We start from the raw sequence: 14,865 nt of genomic DNA on the forward strand, positions 1-14,865 counted from the left end.
TGTATTTATTAGCAAATTTTAATCTAGTTTACAGTTGGTTTGGTTTTCTTTTGAGTAGTTTTTGCCCACAGATGGATTAGAAGTGTTGGGGTGTTTGGGTTGTGGGGTTTTTTTGGGTTTGGTTTTTTTTTTTTGAGTGAATTGGTGAAGGCACAGTGGTCCCTCTTCTGCTTTTGTTTTGGATTTTTTTTGAAGATGGCATTGCAGGGAAAACCTGCAGCCAGGCCAAGCTGTGGAAGGCTTCCCCCCACACCTAACTTTTGCTGAATCGGGGGGGAAATCATTAAAGGGACACTTGCTTTTTGTTTGGTTTTTTTTTCTATAAAGTGAACCAGAAGGTGAAAGCAGTAGGTAAATGACTGATTAATTAACACTTTATGCAATTTTAATTTTATAGAAATTAAAAAAAGGTTGGTAGATCTTGATTGGTCCTAGCTCTGGTGAAATGGCTGTTACCCTCCATGACTTACTTGATTCAGGCCTTTGTCCTTTGTTTAAGTGCCTTTTTTTTTTAATTTTATTTCCCTATCCTCTTTAAACTCTTCTCAGAGATCCTGAAGTGCTGGAAGGCATTTTGGAGGAAAATCTTAAGCTTGCCAAGATGGCTTTATGCTGTTACACTATTTTTTTCCCTTTTGTAAAGAAAAAGTATGTAATGTGTGTAACTTCATAGCTGCTGTACCATGGCGTTGGTTCTGTGTGCTTGTGTGTTCTTTCTCTCTCACACTCACACACGTGCGCACACACACGTATACAGCAATATTCCTGAGAAACCTGTTCATCCTTCTACATTCTGCTGGCTCTGTTAAACACTTTGCTTAAAGGTGAACGTTTGTGCAAATATGGCAGTACAATAAAAGAGTGTGTGTGAGTGTGCGTAGATGTGCATGAGAGAAAGAAAGTGGCTAATGGGAATGAAACTTCTTGCATTTTTCTCTGAAGGTTTTAAATTTGGATCTTAATTAGGTCATGAGTAAAACATTATGGGTCCTGTCTGGCAACCTTATTAAATACCGGACCACTTCATACAATTACTGAATCTGAGGCAAAGACCTGTGGCTGACAACCGCAAGGAGATGGAGGGAAAAGGAGGTTAAAATAGCAGCTTGCAACAAGTTTAAGTTGAGATAAATTTCAAGGAATCTTGTGTGTGGCTAGTCACATCTGCTTGACACCAGTTATCGCAAGGATTCTCACACCTACAGCAGCTGTCACTTTCTACCATGCATCATATACAAAAAGGAATTTGGTAAAACCTGCAAGAGTGCAGCTGCTAATTGAAGTTAAATGTGGCTATGCCTCACATGCTGCCTAAATCATTCACCATGAAGTACTTTTCTAGTTGTACTTTGTCTCAATTTATTGAGATTTCATTAATGGTCCTTTTAATATGATGAACACTAAGTTCATGTGTTGTTAGCTGCAAGTGAACCCTCATAATACTGTCTGTGCTTGTTTCCTTGTTCTCTGACTAAATTAGCAATCTGCAACAGATCATCTAGTGATTTTAAGTTCTGTGCCAAGGATCTATCTAACTTATGATTATTATAAACAAGCATACCTGAAATTAGCAATTCACTTGTTGACCAAGTGCTAAACTTAAGGTAACATATGTACGCATCACTAGACTGTGATAGTTCTGTGATGTGCTTCCCCTGGGGAAGATCTAATTTTGAGTTGCAAGATTAAAAGGAAGCATTTACTTTCCAGAATGGGAATGGAATAAAGAGTCCTTAATAAATGGAGAACCCATCTAGAGAGCAGAAAATAAGATATCAAATACAACATGTTCCTGTGGCAGAGAATAGCTTAACTGCTATTTCAGTTCTTAGCTTGTCTTCACATGTTTGAGTGAACCTGTTTCCATAAACTAGGCCATAGGAGGATTTCTTCTACCAATCCAATGGTGCCAGTCAAAGATAGGACTATTGCTGGTAGGTAGCTCAGCCAGTTAGTGATAGTGAGGGTGCTTCTTAATCTGCCTTAGGTGCATCAGTGAAGTTCCTTCAGTGGAGTTTGCCACATCCACCTGTGGCAGTAAACTGAGCTAACCTGGCTCTTCTGTTGCTGTTTAATTCATTTTGGGCACACATGCTCTTTATCCTAGGCTGATCTGCAAGATGGGGAAGCTACAGCTGGTGATGATGGTTGACTGTTGCAGTCTTTTTTAACAAATGGCAGCTGTTGTGAAAATCTTTGTCTGTCTACTGCTTAAGAAATCTGCCAAAATAAGCAGCCAGAAGTATGCTTGCTGGGCCACAGGAAAGATAACTGTTGTGTAGGGGAATGCTTTGTTTGTGGAAACTTCTGGTGTGGCTTCATCATCCTTTTTCTATGACCTGGTGATCCCTTGCTGCTGTAATAGCCTTTTGGGGCCGTAGAAAGCCCTGCTGCTGCTATGAGTTATGCTGAGAGAGCAGCATGGCCTGGAAACTGGCCCAAAACTGGGGAAGTACAAAGATTCCCTACAGCTGTTTTTGCACACTCCTCATAAATAAAACTGTGCTAATCTTGTCAGTAGTCAAGGATATAGGTCTGTATTTTGTAGCCATTTTTTGACAGCTATAATTCTACAGAGCAACTCTGGAAAAAAAAACAAACAAAACAAAAAACATGTTTTGTATCTAGAAGTGAATTTCAGTCTCTTCCCTTGCTGTCATCTGCTTTTAAATAATAACCATTAACTAGTAAGTTTTACTTTATGGTGAAGTAATCCAAAGCAAGCAGTGTACACTGTTTGACTCCTATCATGCTTAATACTAAGGGGTTTTGGTTTGTTTGGGGTTTTTTTGTTGTTTGGGGTTTTTTTTTTTTGCCTGGCAGTGTGTGCAGATGTATTTTATCAACAGATAGTTACGTTTGTTACTGTCTAGTACCAAGAGAAAAAGGGAGGGAGAGAATCAACCAAAACCAGTCAGGAAGTACCACCATCGTAGGCCAAACCAAGTAGCTGCTGAGGCAGCCAGAGCTTCTTTGAGACTTACCAGATTTCACCTGGGGAGTGGGGGAAGAAACTTTGTGTTCTCAGCTTTTTCCAGATAAGGCCTTAGTTTGATTAGTAGTCACTAATATCAACTATGCAGATAAGTATTTACGTGTTTCAGTGTTACATGCATTCCTTCCCCCAGCTACCCCTCTTAACACATGTTGAAGTTTTACCCAAAGAAAATGGAATATTTTTTGAATGTCTGTACTGCAGAAGTCTTTTTTGCTAACGTGAAGAAAGAAATTTGTATTTTAAAAAAAGAAACCCTTTCACTGGTGCAACATCTAGTGTCAAGTGTCATGAAGTTGCTTTGAGAGGGAAGCTAAAATCACCTCTTGTGACAGGTTTTAGTCTGAGAGTTTTTTAGAAATATTCAACTCTCAAAACTGGTTTAAGAAGCCGCAGCAATGTTTGTTTTTTAATGTACAGATCGGATTTGGGGAGAAACTAATGAGACATCCCAGGTTTCCTTCCAGTATCAGAAGTGAATTAAATCAATTTCTCACTTAAATGAAGTTGCTTTGAAACAAGGGGAGTTATCAGCTACACAGTAGCTGGATCTTTAAATAAAAGCTAAATTGTGATCCCCAGGTATTTCTCACTGATCTTTTAGTCTTGTTGTATGTAACTACAAATAACAATTTAGCTCAGAGGTGAGAACTGTAGTGTGTGTTTTATTGCCGGTGATTCCATCATGTAGCAATTAGTACCATGTTCTTGCATAGTTCTCAAGATCCATACTGGAAATAGATGGAGAAATTTTATTTTTGGACTACTGTTTAAAAAAAAAAAATACAGAATTAACTACTACTTTTTACCCCCAAAAGTCTACTGAGCAGCATTATATTTTAGCAGTTAAACTAGTACCCTTGTTACGTGATTTGTCTCGCAGTCTTCTTTTACTGAGGGTTAGAAGCATTTAATGAGTAATCCTTAAAATGTTGGCATTCTGTAGGTTAAAGTCAGGTGCTTATAATAAAAGGGCATCTGTGATGATAACTTCTGGTGATACAAAAGCACTATGTTCTGAATATTTCAGTGGGAAAAAAACCAGGTGTGGGTGCAAGTCCCTTTAGTTCTGCCTGATGAAGAGGCTCAGTCAAGAACAGAGTCCAAATACCTGCCTGCACAGCTAATGGTAATGGGGATCATCCCCTCGACAGAGGTTTGGCCTCAGTATCCTTTGTTTGGTGTCACTTTTAGTATATATATATTTTAGCAAGTTTGGATATAGCCAGCTTAACTCTACCTGATTTGCTGTGATCCCCAAGACAATGAAAGGCTGAGAAACAGATGGACAAAGTGTTTTCCTGCCTTTCACTAGGTAGCTCAGAACAAACAGCTGGCCAAGTGTTTCCTTGTATCGCAGCTAGAATTCTTTGCATTCCTCAGCTTCAAACAAAGGAATGCGCAGTTACTATGAGGTGGCAAACCTATTTGAGTTGGTGATTCCTGTGATGCTTTACAAATCCTTGTACAAATCCAGCATGAATTTGTACGAGGTCACTGTCCTCCTTTTAATACTCGCATATTTTGGATCATAGGGCTTAGTGATGGAGAGAGGATCCTAACAGCTGTGTGCTTACCTGATGAGCTCTCCAGAGAAACTCCCCTGTGAAATGCTCCCCTCTTGTGACAACAAGCCTGAACAACCAAATGCAGCTACATTTGGGTGGTTAGCACTGCTTTCATCTGGATTTTTAGGGAGGTGTGTTCCAATAACTTCAAGGGATACTGTGTTTTAAATGTGTGATTTCTTTCCTCTCTCCTTATAAAACTGGACCTGAACGCAAGTTTTGAGTTGTTGGGTTTTTTTGTAATAATCTCAGGACCTGAAAGATTGTAGCATTTAGTGTGTCTTAAAAATGATGTACTGTACCAGCCATGGATTTTGTAAATACACCTGTCTCCCTTTTTTGTATTTTAATTTTTTAAAAGTGTGTAAGGCTCTTTGCCAGAGGAACTGGTGCCTGCTTGATTTCCATCCTGAACTGAAGCAGGAAAAGGAAGAAGCTGCTGCCACAAAAGCCTGTATCAGTTCCAAGTGTGTATATTGTTCTGGTCAGTTTAATGGCTGTTAGTCTTTTGTTAGCTGGGAAGCCGGTTTGTTCCCCTGCACATCACATTCCTGGTTATGGCTAGCAGAGCCCTATCAGGGAGACTAATTTTAACTCTCTTCTGTGTGACTACTTGATGTTTTCACTCCTTCCAGATACTCAGGTTTGCTATCCCTGAGAAGTCTGATGTTTTCAGAGGTCAGGACTATTGGCCTTCTGCAAGAATAGCTGGAGAGCATTTCTCACTTTCAGTGCTGTGGTCCAAACACAGTAGTAGGGTTTGTATCCTGCGAACCTTGCAGATAGTGCTGCCTCCACCTCTACCGAGAGGGACTTGCCCTTTTATTTTCTGCTTTCCTTTTTTTGGCAGCAGACTTTGCTCTGGGATCCAACCTTGCCGGCAGACCCCTGTTCTGCAGTAGGAGCCTTACTCAATTCGGCGTAGCTGTTCCCTGTCCCTGACTGCGACAGGCTTTTTTCATGAGTGTACTTTTCTTTTTTTTTTATGTGTCATGTGTCTGTGCTGTATTAAATAAAGAGGAATGTACATATTACCCCTGGCTCTGTGATTTCTCACAAAAATAAAGATGCAAAAAGGTTTCACTTGAAGGGTTGCCACTTGGGCCTTTTCGTTGTTGGGTTGGGGGAGCGTTGCTAGCGTTCTTCAGTCAGGGCTGAAGGGAAATACTGTGAGCAAGGAACAGCAGTTTAAGACCATCGGAAGATTAGTATAAGGCGGCAACTCTTCCCTTTTGGGGCGTGTTATTTCAAGGCAAAGTCTGGCGTCCTGGCCTGCCGTACCAGGAAACCCGCCTTCCCCCACCCGGCCTCCCCGGCCGCGCCGCCGCCCTCTCCCGCCGAGCACCGGCCGCTCCCCGCGCTCCCAGTGGGCTACGCGGCAGGCGTCTTCCGGTCCGCGAGCCGCGCGCGGGGAGGTGCTGCCCAGTCAGCGGCTTTCGCGCTTTCCATAAAAGGAAGAGGGGCGGGGACAGAGAGAAGTACCCACACCGAGAATGTGCTCCCGCGGCAGCCCCAGTGGCCTAATGGATAAGGCATTGGCCTCCTAAGCCAGGGATTGTGGGTTCGAGTCCCATCTGGGGTGGGTGTTTTTTTTTTTTTCACTCGGCCCGGCTGAGGTGGGACGGCCGCGACTCCCAGGAGCTCCTCAGCGCCCATACCGCGCCGGCTCATCCACAGCGCCGGCCTTGAGGCGCGGGCTGCCGCGGGTCTGCGTTCTGCCGCGGGTCTACGGATTTCCGAGCGTCCCCCGTGGGTTCTAACGAGGTGTAGATCCGTTTTAAGACCGGAGACCTCACAAACACGCGTGGGCTGCTCGGAGAGAGGCCACGGCCCAGCTCAGCTTCCCGCAAGCGGGACGGGCCCCTCGGGTGCCTCCCAGTGCGTCCCGCTCCAGTGCGTACAGCCCACGCGCGCCGCGCACAGGCCGGCGGCGGATCGCTCCTTCCCCCACCCAACGGCCAAGCGCGAGGCTGGGGCGGGGCTCGGCACGGCCTCCCCTCACGCTCGACCTTCGCCACTTGACCTCCGCTGATTGCGGGGGGTGGGGGTACGGAGAAGGCGATCGCTCGGCTCGGCGCTCGATAGCCCGCCCTGGCGCAGCCTCGCCTCGTCCGCGCCCCCCAGCCGAAGGCGCGAAGGTGAAGCGCGCCCTCGCCGGCCGCTTCCTTATTGGCCGCCGCAGCGAGGCGGCGGCGCTCGATTGGTCGGCGGGCGGGGAGGGGCGGAAGATGGCGGCGCTGGGCTCTCCGCTGCAGACCTTGCGCGGGCTCCTGCGGGAGCTCCGCCACGCCAGCGGCCGGGCGGGCCGCCCCTACCGCCACACGCCCGCCTACCGGCACATCGTCGCGGCCTTCCGCGCCCACCGGGTACGCGCGGGCTCCCCCCACCCGCCCCTCTCTCCCTCCTGCCTCCTCCCCCTTGTGGAGGCGAGGCGAGGCGGGGGCGCCCCTGCCCGAGGCCGCGCAGCCCAGCGCGGGAGCCCGTGGCCTCGGGGGGAGGTGAAGCCTCCGGGGCTTGTTCCCTCCTCTCGGCAGGTCACCAGCGAGAAGCTGTGCCGGGCCCAGCAGGAGCTGCACTTCCAGGCTGCCACCTACCTCTGCCTGCTCCGCAGCGTCCGGGAGCACACGGCCCTTCACCAGGAGTACCACGGCAAAGGGGAGCGCTCGCCTGAGGAGGTCGCCGGCCTGGTGGGCTTCAGGTTGCCTCAGCAGCCGGGAGGGAAGGGTTAAGATGGTTGTGTTGCGTTCCCTATTTATTCCTGAATAAATATCTTAGGCTATGGAAACGGCCTGGCTTATCTAGTTTGTGTTTTCTGCCGATTTTAGGTTGCGGGGGTGGTGTGAAAGAGCCATACCTGGGAATCCCGCTCTCAGTTTATCAAGCATACCTGACACAGCCCTTCCATCTGAACGTGTGGTGTGACAGGCAGCCTCCACGGAATGAGAGGAAGGTTGTCTGTAGTGGAAAACATGACAGCCTTCTCTGCTAAACTGTCTTGTCTAAGGAGTTGAAAGGGTTATTGGTTCACCCCTCAAAACCTGTAGGTAAGAGAATTTGTCTGTTTACTGTAGGGTTTTCCAGCCACGTTGTGGGGGGGGGATTTTTACTCTCCCAAGAGCAAAGGCCCTTTCTTTGGAACATTAGTGAATTCTGGCAAGCACTACAGTAGCACAAACCTCTTTCGCCCTGAAGACTTTTTTTTCCCATGGTGGTGAGCTAGTGGTACTAATTCAAAGAGACAAATACTGCTTAATGAATTACGTGTTTCACAGTGTCTCCGAGTGGTCGACTCTGTGACTAAGCTTCCTATGCTGTTCTTACACACTGTGAATCTCAGAAAAACTAAAGTGAACTGATCACTGCCAGTTACACCAGATGCACAAATTAGGCTGCTGTTTTCTTGCTTGTCTTGCACTCTGGAACAGCAAGTTTATAAGAAAAGAAATACTGGCTTGAATTGTTGCTGCCCTCTTCTCAGAAGAGGGTTGAATTATATGCAAGATGTGTAAGAAATCTGTAATAAGGATGACTTATAATGGCTAAAAATGTGAGGCTTGTTTACGTGGGGGAGGAACTATAAGCAAGGATGACAAAAGAGTGCTTGGGTTTTTTTTACTACCAGGGAAAACAAAGTATTCTGTCAGAAAAATACTGCAAACAGAATTACTTGATCTAAATCTATATATTCTCCTTCCACTGTATTTAAAACTCGGGGATAGTTTAATCCCCAAAGTATAGTGGATACACACAATAGATCCTTAAAACTGGGGAGACATGGGCTACTTAGGTAAGGTAAGGAGATGTGAACTGCAAGTTTTAAGGTTCTGTAGACCAAAAATCCAGTTTGCAATGCTTGCAGTGTCTCACTGATGTAAGGGCCATAGAGGCCTTATGAAACTATACAAAAAAGACACTTTTTGTATAAACAACACGTGCCTTGCTGATGACTGTGCCCTTGAAGAAAAACTAAGAGACTGATAAAAGGGGAATATGCAGGCCTCATTAATCACCAACCTTCAAAGAAGAAACTAAGATGAGGAACTTCAAGGACTGATAAAAGAAACATCTTGTTATAAGGGAGATTGCCGGGCTGGGAGGATTCAGCACTACATGAAGCCAACAAGATTTACAGAAACTAGGGGAAAGGTAAAGACGGCAGGGGGAGATCACAACCACCGACTCAATTAAAGACCAAAGAAAGCTACCCCCCCACTTCCTGCAAGCATGCGCAGAATATTAAAGTAGCACTGTAGCTTTAAGTTGAAATAAGAGAAATGTAGACCAACAGAAAACTGCTTTGTGTAATTACTTATGCATATGCATAACTAGACTGTATAAATACTGTACCTGCATGACCAAACTTTGTGCTAGCTTTGTGGAGCTACCACCTAGCACCCATCTCTGCGCAGACATGAAATGAAATACCTCTGCCCTGTGTATATATTGGCATCTCGCACACCGGGTAAATGACCTTACACTTGTGGGATAACATCACTACTTAAACAGTGGTGTTTTTTTTGAAAAGTGTTGATATCACAGGTGGGAAAGTACCAACCTATTTGTAGCTCAGTAGATGAGAGTTATGGGAAGTCACCACACCCTGGGAATGGCTGTGACGTATTTGTTGTTCTAAGTTATTTAATGCAGCTGCTGCATTCTGCAATTTACTTTCCAGATGCATTAAAGGTTTACTCCATCCAAAGCCTGTAGTGTATTGCTCCAGAAGAAAACTAAATGGCTCACTGAAACCAGTTCTGGAAGAAAAGCTGGAATTTGGCCAGAAATAGATGCTCCTTAAAGAGTACCTAGAGCTAAAGGTTGTACGGTGTGGGTACAAATGATAGCTAAAATTTCTCAATTTCCCCTAAACATACTAAGGTACTAAATAGCGAAAATGTTAACCAGGATCTGTATCTCTTCCAGTTACTTCCCCTTCAATCCAAAGTAATGTAATGACTAACAAAAGTAAATTTATATGTTAAAGAAAAAAGAAAGCCGGGACATGTTCTGAATAGCAGAGGAGCACCAGGGAGGGAATGTTTTCCTAAATGTATTATAAAAGACTCCCGTCTGAGCATTGCATCCTCTCTGCAAGTCCTTGTGAAATCCAGATAATTGGGGGTGGGGTTTTTAATGGCTTTTTAGGTTGCCTTTTCTCACTCCTATTAAGCTAACCTTAAAAGTTGAACAGGACCCTGGTTGTGGACGATTAGAATTGATCCTGGTGACAGTCATTGAAGGCTTTTGGGCACTAGGTGGCAACACGATGGTTAAGAAAGGGATAGTCACAAAATGCAGGACTTAGGATAGGTAGAAATTGTGAAAATAACTCTTCTTGAGGCTGGATCTTGGTGCTCTGTAAGTTGAATTAGCTGCAATGCATAACAGTAACTGCAGTTTTAAGGGAGGTTCTCTAAAGAGCGGGTACTGCAGTAGCTTTTTCTCACCAATGCAACCATAACTGCACTTGACAGCTTGAGAGGAGAACGGAGCCATTAAAATGGTGCTGAATGTCAGTCAAGTTGTCTTGAAGAAGCATATTCCGTCAGCGCTAGCTCAGACATACGTAGCCATTCACGCCCGCTCCTACCTAGCCCAGATGCGTATGCGCACGCATGTCTTTATTAACTTGCTCCCGTCACTCGGCGAGCATCCCAGCGAGGGAAAGACGTGCCTGTCCCGGGGACGAGTAAGCGGGACCAGGCTGCTGGGCTGTAAGAGACGACCGTTACATAGCCCAAGTTTCCCTCCTGCTTTACCATTAATGTCAGCTCAGCCACGTGCTCTAGCACGTTAGAATCAAGCGTCATGAAACTGCTCCGGTTGGGTTTCCCCTCAGAGGGGCAGGAACCCGGGACGGGCCCACCGGACCGGGCACTGCCCGACTTCTGCTTCCCGGGAGCGGGCCGGGGCCCCCACAGCCCCCTCCCGGAGGGCCAGGGCCGGGCCCGGCGCCCTGGCGTCGCTCTCGCCCGCAGCAGAGCAGGCCGCCGCCGCTGAGCCGCAGACCAGGACGTCACAGCGGCTACGCGGGGCCGCCCGGCCAATCAGCGCGCCCCAGGGGCCCAGCCCGGCGAAAGGCTCGACGGCCCAATCAGGGACCTCGCCGCGCTGTGCGTCACCGGCCGAACACCGCACGCCGTGGCCAATCAGCGGGCGCCAGGGCCCGTCCGCGCTGACGTCGGGGAGCGGACGAGGGGGTTCAGGGCGCGTGCGCGCGGGTTTCCGTTACCGCTGGCGCGCGCGCGTGGCAGGCGTGAGAGGAAGCGGGAGGAGCGGAGGGGGGAGGGGAGGCGAGGCGGCGGCACCGAGGCCGGCGCGAGGCAGGTTTCCCGCTTCGCCTTCCACCGGGAGCGCGAAACAGAGGCAGCGCCCGCTTCCCCCCCCTGCGGCGTCGGGGGAGCGGCTCCGCCCGGGCCCGCCAGTGACGCGAGGGGGAGGGCTGAGCGCCGCGCCGGGCCTCGGGCCTTGTAGGCCGCTGTCGGCGTGACTCGGCCGGGCCGGGCCGGCCCCTCGCGCGCTCAAGATGTCGGCGCAGGCCCAGATGCGCGCCATGCTGGACCAGCTCATGGGCACGTCCCGGGACGGTAAGTGCCCCCCGGCCGGGGCGGGGGAGGGGAGGAGGGGGCGGAGCCGCCGAAGCCCCTGAGGTCACGGCGGTACCGGGCAGGCTGGCCGGCCGGCCGTTCACCGTGATTGGCAGGCCCGGGGCCCGCTCCCTGTCCTCCCCCGCGGGGCGGGGCCTGCCGAGGCCGTAGGTCAGCGGCGGGGTGGGGACCTTCGGCGCTGCCGTCCCCGGGGCTCGGGGGAGCCGGGCGCCGCCTCCCCCCGCGGAGCTGCCAGCGCCAGCCGTTGTCCGGGCGGCGGGAGGCCGTGCTGCCGTTTCAGCTGCTGTTTGAGATCCGCTCCCCGCGGTGCCCGGGGCTCGCAGCGGAATCGCGCCGCTAAAGGCGCGCCCGCGAAGCCTTCCCGCGCGGCTCACCGCTGAGGGAGACAGCAATTCGCTAGATTCAGATCATGGGGGGGAACAAACCAAAAACTCCCCCAAACCAACAGCCGCTTCAGTGGAGCAGGGGGATTTTTTTGTGTTGTTATAGTTTTGTCTAAAGTCTGACCCAAACCATCATTTCAGTCAGCAGGTGGGTATGGCTGCTGTTGCTTTCTGAAAGAGAGAGTGTAGTTAACCCAAGTGGACGAACTCTTTTAAAAACAAGCAAGCCCTAAACAGCTAACTAAAAGCTTAACAACTAGAGGCAGTAATCCCAAGAGGGAGGTACTAGATGTACAGTCAGGTTTCAGGTCACTCTGCGGTCACATAGTGAACTGAAATTATCACTGTGTAAAGCTTTTCAGAATTTTTGTCAGGGTGCATGGCGATCGACATGAAAGTTTGAACTGCTAGTCGCCCATAAATCCAGATAGTTTGGGGGCTAAAAGAAAAGAGCAGTTCCTGTTATGCTGTGTAGTATTTTACCTATAAACAAGAGAATACTGCACCCGAGGGTAGGCAGCAATTAGAGATTATTTAAATGTTCTGCATGTTGTACTCACTCTTGCAGATGTGTTACATGTTTGTTGAAGCTTCGTGCTGAATTAATGGTTGCCTGTTTTCCCATGCACCGAGTAGGATCTATGAACTGGGATGTACCTTGTGTATGCCGGTCATCTGTTGGTACTGGGGTAATGTGATCCGACAGCTTTTTTAGTATAATCTAGCATTTTAAATAAATGTAACTAGTTTTCACATAGCCAGTATATCATGAATGCTTTCTGCTAAGTGCTTATAGCTGTTTTAAACAGGGGCGTGATAATCTCATTGGAAAATTACTGTTCTGCAGAGATTGTCTTCCAGAGCAAGGCTGGTTAGTGAGTAGTCATCATGCAGGATCTGATTTAGGGAGTTTTTTTGTCTTGCCCCAGAAGGTTTTCGAATACTTCCTGTTGTGGCTGCATGTGTCTAAGTGCATGGCAAAGTAACATTGTGCTCATGAAACTCAAGTCTTCCCAGTGTTGGCACCTAGATCACACTCTCAGAGGTACCTAAGACTACACAGAAGGTTTAAAGAGAGGTGGGCTGTTTCAATTTGTGAATGTATCTTCTATTGGGTGCTGGGAGAAGAGTGTGATTTACCTGTGACAGCTGCTTAAAAATGCTAAGTGACTAAGATCTAACCAGGAAAAGCAATTTCAGACTAGATTTACTTTAGCTTCATGAGAAAGCAGTTATTTTATTTATAATTTTATTCCCCCCTCCCACCCACCCTATAATTCCCAAACCACATGTGCTGAACTGTTTAGAAATTAACTGGCTGGAGAGGAAGCATTTAAACAAAATTGCCAGGATGGAGAAGGTTAAGGAGAACAGACTTTGCAAAACTGGCTTCCATTATTGGGGGAATTGAGGATCACAGTGTAACAGCATTCTAGCTTTTAAAAAAAAAAAAATCCAGTGGAGCATTATTTAAACCGAAGTGTGCACAGGGATTGAAAATCATCCTTTTCTGCAGAGCTGGTACTTAATAAATTCAAGGCCAGGCTCAAGGTCATTGAAATACTGCTAATCTTGAGAGTCATAGGGTTTGGGGTCATTTGGGTTTTTATGTTCCTGTCACCTTTGGCAAATATTCTGTTTCCAGTAATACGCAAATTGTAGCTTCTCATTAGAATGTGGCACTTTTTTCATTTCTTGGTAGATCGTAGCTCTCGTTTCACCACTTGTCCCCATTGCCTTTGATTTTGCTCTGCCTGGCAACACAATAGAGTTTAAAATGTTTCTAAAAAAAAATCTTTCTTGGGTGATGTTTGTGGTTTATGTTGTCAAAATTACCAAAGCTTTTTAATTTCCTGATTAACAGAATTTTATACTTTACGCAGTGTGGGGTTTGTTGTTTTGGGTGGATTGTGGGGTGGGGTTTTTTTGTTTGTTTGTTTTTTGAGGAGCCTAGGATGTGCAAGTTTAAAATTCTTACCTATATTAGAAAAGGCAGATCAAACATTTGATCTCTTGAGTGGGAAAAGAACAAAATCGGAGGTAAATTCAAAGCCAATGGTGGTGCCTGAATATGTAGTCTATATTACTTTTTGGGAGCTAATAGTATCATTTGTAGAGAACAGGAACATGCTCTGAAAATGGTTTTGAAAATTCCACAATGAGATGCTTAAACATCGTTTTAGGAGATGAGCTGTAGGCTGTAATTTGTGGGAGTTTGTGCACACTCATTATAACTGGTGTCCCTGGGGCCGGAATGGAGAAGCTCGAAGGACATAGTTATTAACTGTTTTTATGGATTTGTTGTTAAGCTCTGAGAACACCTAGAAAGCACAGTTCTGTATTGGTCAAATTGATTCAGAAAATACCTTCTGAGCTGTAAGAGTATTTATGAGAAATAAATTGTTAGTAAGGAGCCTTCTCATTTCAAACAGAGTTACTCAACGTGTGGCTGTCTAGAACTAGGTATGTGGCTCCAGGCCTGCCCCTTGCTGTGTCCTTTCCCAGAGGGCCCTATGCTTGTGGGCAGGGAGAACCGAGAGCTTTGTGACTTGCTTTGGCAACCTGCTTCCTTCCTTGTCTGAATTTTGGCAGTGGGATAGATGCACTTGTAGTCACGTGGCATCACTCAATGTGTGATGTACTCCTGTCTGGTACCTGCCAGGATGTGATGTTCAGGCAGCCTGTTGCCAGTTGCCCGGCCCAGTGCCCCACTGCTCCATGTTTGCCTTTGCTCATGTGACAGACACCTGACAGAGAAGTGAAACAGAAGGGACTTGGCAGATGCTCTTCAGGAGTTTCCAGTGAGTTGCAGTTCTTAGAATTCATCTGGGATATCTAAAAAGCAGTTGTATTGTTAATGTCAATACAATGAAGTCATTCTGTAAATGGCAGGTATGGTTCTGCTACACACCTGGAAAAGCACATTATGTAAAAGCAAGTGTTTTTTTAAAATGCCTTAAATATACCTAACTTAAATTTCTCTTGCATGGTTCTCTGACAAGAAGTGGAAAACTGGATTGGAAGTGGACCATGACAAAATTTAAAAAAAAAAAAGTGGCTTAGATCTTGATGTTACTAAAAAGCTGGACTAATTTAATATAGTCTTGACTGCAGGTTGCAAAAAGTCTTCTCTGAAGTATGTCATTCCAAGTACTGATAACCTGACATACTTAAATAGAGAGGCTTAAATATAAACTGCTGAATACATAGTGTGGGTTTCCCAAATATTGACAAATAAGGAGTGCTGAAGACCAGGTGCTGATCTTATGTACTTACATGCAATTGTTGTCTTCATACTGTTTTTTTACTGT

General features: G+C 46.7%; 2 protein-coding genes and 1 non-coding gene across 6 annotated transcripts in view; all 3 read left to right on the forward strand.

The window, feature by feature from the left end:
• Positions 1-6,072: 6,072 nt before the first annotated feature.
• Positions 6,073-6,145, forward strand: TRNAR-CCU (transfer RNA arginine (anticodon CCU)). The gene has a single exon. It is a non-coding gene; the product is annotated as a tRNA-Arg (tRNA).
• A 486-nt stretch (positions 6,146-6,631) lies between these two features.
• On the forward strand, positions 6,632-8,980 carry FMC1 (formation of mitochondrial complex V assembly factor 1). 2 transcript variants are annotated; one of them, XR_012775455.1, is made up of 2 exons: positions 6,632-7,607; positions 8,423-8,978. XR_012775455.1 is itself a non-coding variant. In XM_075499617.1 (2 exons), exons 1-2 carry the CDS (start codon positions 6,792-6,794, stop codon positions 7,290-7,292), a joined length of 333 nt encoding a protein of 110 aa, XP_075355732.1. In that variant the 5' UTR covers positions 6,648-6,791; the 3' UTR covers positions 7,293-8,980. The 2 variants fall into 2 exon arrangements, 1 of the variants encoding a protein (XP_075355732.1); XM_075499617.1 differs by having other exon boundaries at positions 6,648-6,929; positions 7,098-8,980.
• A 1,809-nt stretch (positions 8,981-10,789) lies between these two features.
• LUC7L2 (LUC7 like 2, pre-mRNA splicing factor) overlaps positions 10,790-14,865 on the forward strand; it is a 36,267-nt gene continuing 32,191 nt past the window's right edge. Inside the window, exon 1 of one of the 3 annotated variants that reach the window (XM_075499541.1) lies at positions 10,790-11,150. In XM_075499541.1, coding sequence (XP_075355656.1) covers positions 11,090-11,150 — 61 coding nt within the window. In that variant the 5' untranslated portion in view covers positions 10,790-11,089. Of the gene's footprint in view, positions 11,151-12,190; positions 12,244-14,320; positions 14,356-14,865 lie in introns of those variants that run through there. The other 2 variants (XM_075499521.1, XM_075499531.1) reach the window with 2 other exon arrangements.

Source organism: Mycteria americana, chromosome 1 (assembly GCF_035582795.1).
Source record: "Mycteria americana isolate JAX WOST 10 ecotype Jacksonville Zoo and Gardens chromosome 1, USCA_MyAme_1.0, whole genome shotgun sequence".
NCBI lineage: Eukaryota > Metazoa > Chordata > Aves > Ciconiiformes > Ciconiidae > Mycteria > Mycteria americana.